The sequence below is a fragment of the Octopus bimaculoides genome, chromosome 5 (assembly GCF_001194135.2).
Source record: "Octopus bimaculoides isolate UCB-OBI-ISO-001 chromosome 5, ASM119413v2, whole genome shotgun sequence".
Lineage (NCBI taxonomy): Eukaryota > Metazoa > Mollusca > Cephalopoda > Octopoda > Octopodidae > Octopus > Octopus bimaculoides.
In genome coordinates, this window is record NC_068985.1 from 108,702,363 (window position 1) to 108,702,957 (window position 595).

At 33.6% G+C, this 595-nt stretch overlaps 1 protein-coding gene across 1 annotated transcript in view; it reads right to left on the bottom strand.

The window, feature by feature from the left end:
• LOC106877285 (S-crystallin 3-like) overlaps positions 1–373 on the bottom strand; it is an 11,228-nt gene extending 10,855 nt beyond the window's left edge. Inside the window, exon 1 of the mRNA XM_014926154.2 lies at positions 168–373. Coding sequence (XP_014781640.1) covers positions 168–300 — 133 coding nt within the window. The 5' untranslated portion in view covers positions 301–373. The remainder of the gene's footprint in view (positions 1–167) is intronic.
• Between the last annotated feature and the right edge of the window lie 222 nt (positions 374–595).

A 595-nucleotide genomic window follows, 5' to 3' on the forward strand; every position in this document is an offset into this window, starting at 1 on the left:
ATATATATATATATATATATATATATATATATATATATATATATATATATATATACACATGCATTCATATATATGTATGTAATTATGTATGTATTTGTGGATGGATGGATATATATATATATATATATATATGTATGTGTATGTCTAATATACATTAGGGTACTTACTGCTTCTCATGTTGTTCCATTCTGAATATTCGATCCTGCGGTCGTTGTACTTGACACCGGCAGCTGCGAACAGCATACGGCATACCTCAGCACGGCCACGGTGGTTGAAGTAGTGGAGAGTATAGGAAGGCATAGTTGGATTGTCTGATGCTCTTACGGCGTCGGTCTGGAAATACTATATTAGCTGCTGTGAGTTAACAGTATTATGAAGACAACCTGCAACGGAGGTTATATATATACATGTGCTTGTGGGTCTATATAAATATATAAATCTATACATAAAGGCTAACTTACCTATGGGTCTTAGTCATTGCTAATGAGAGTTAGTTTTCGAGCCAAAATTTGGAATTGGTAGATCAACAAGAGAGAATTAGCAGGACATTTGGTATAATTAACGCAACTACACTTGGTGACATAATCATTCAATT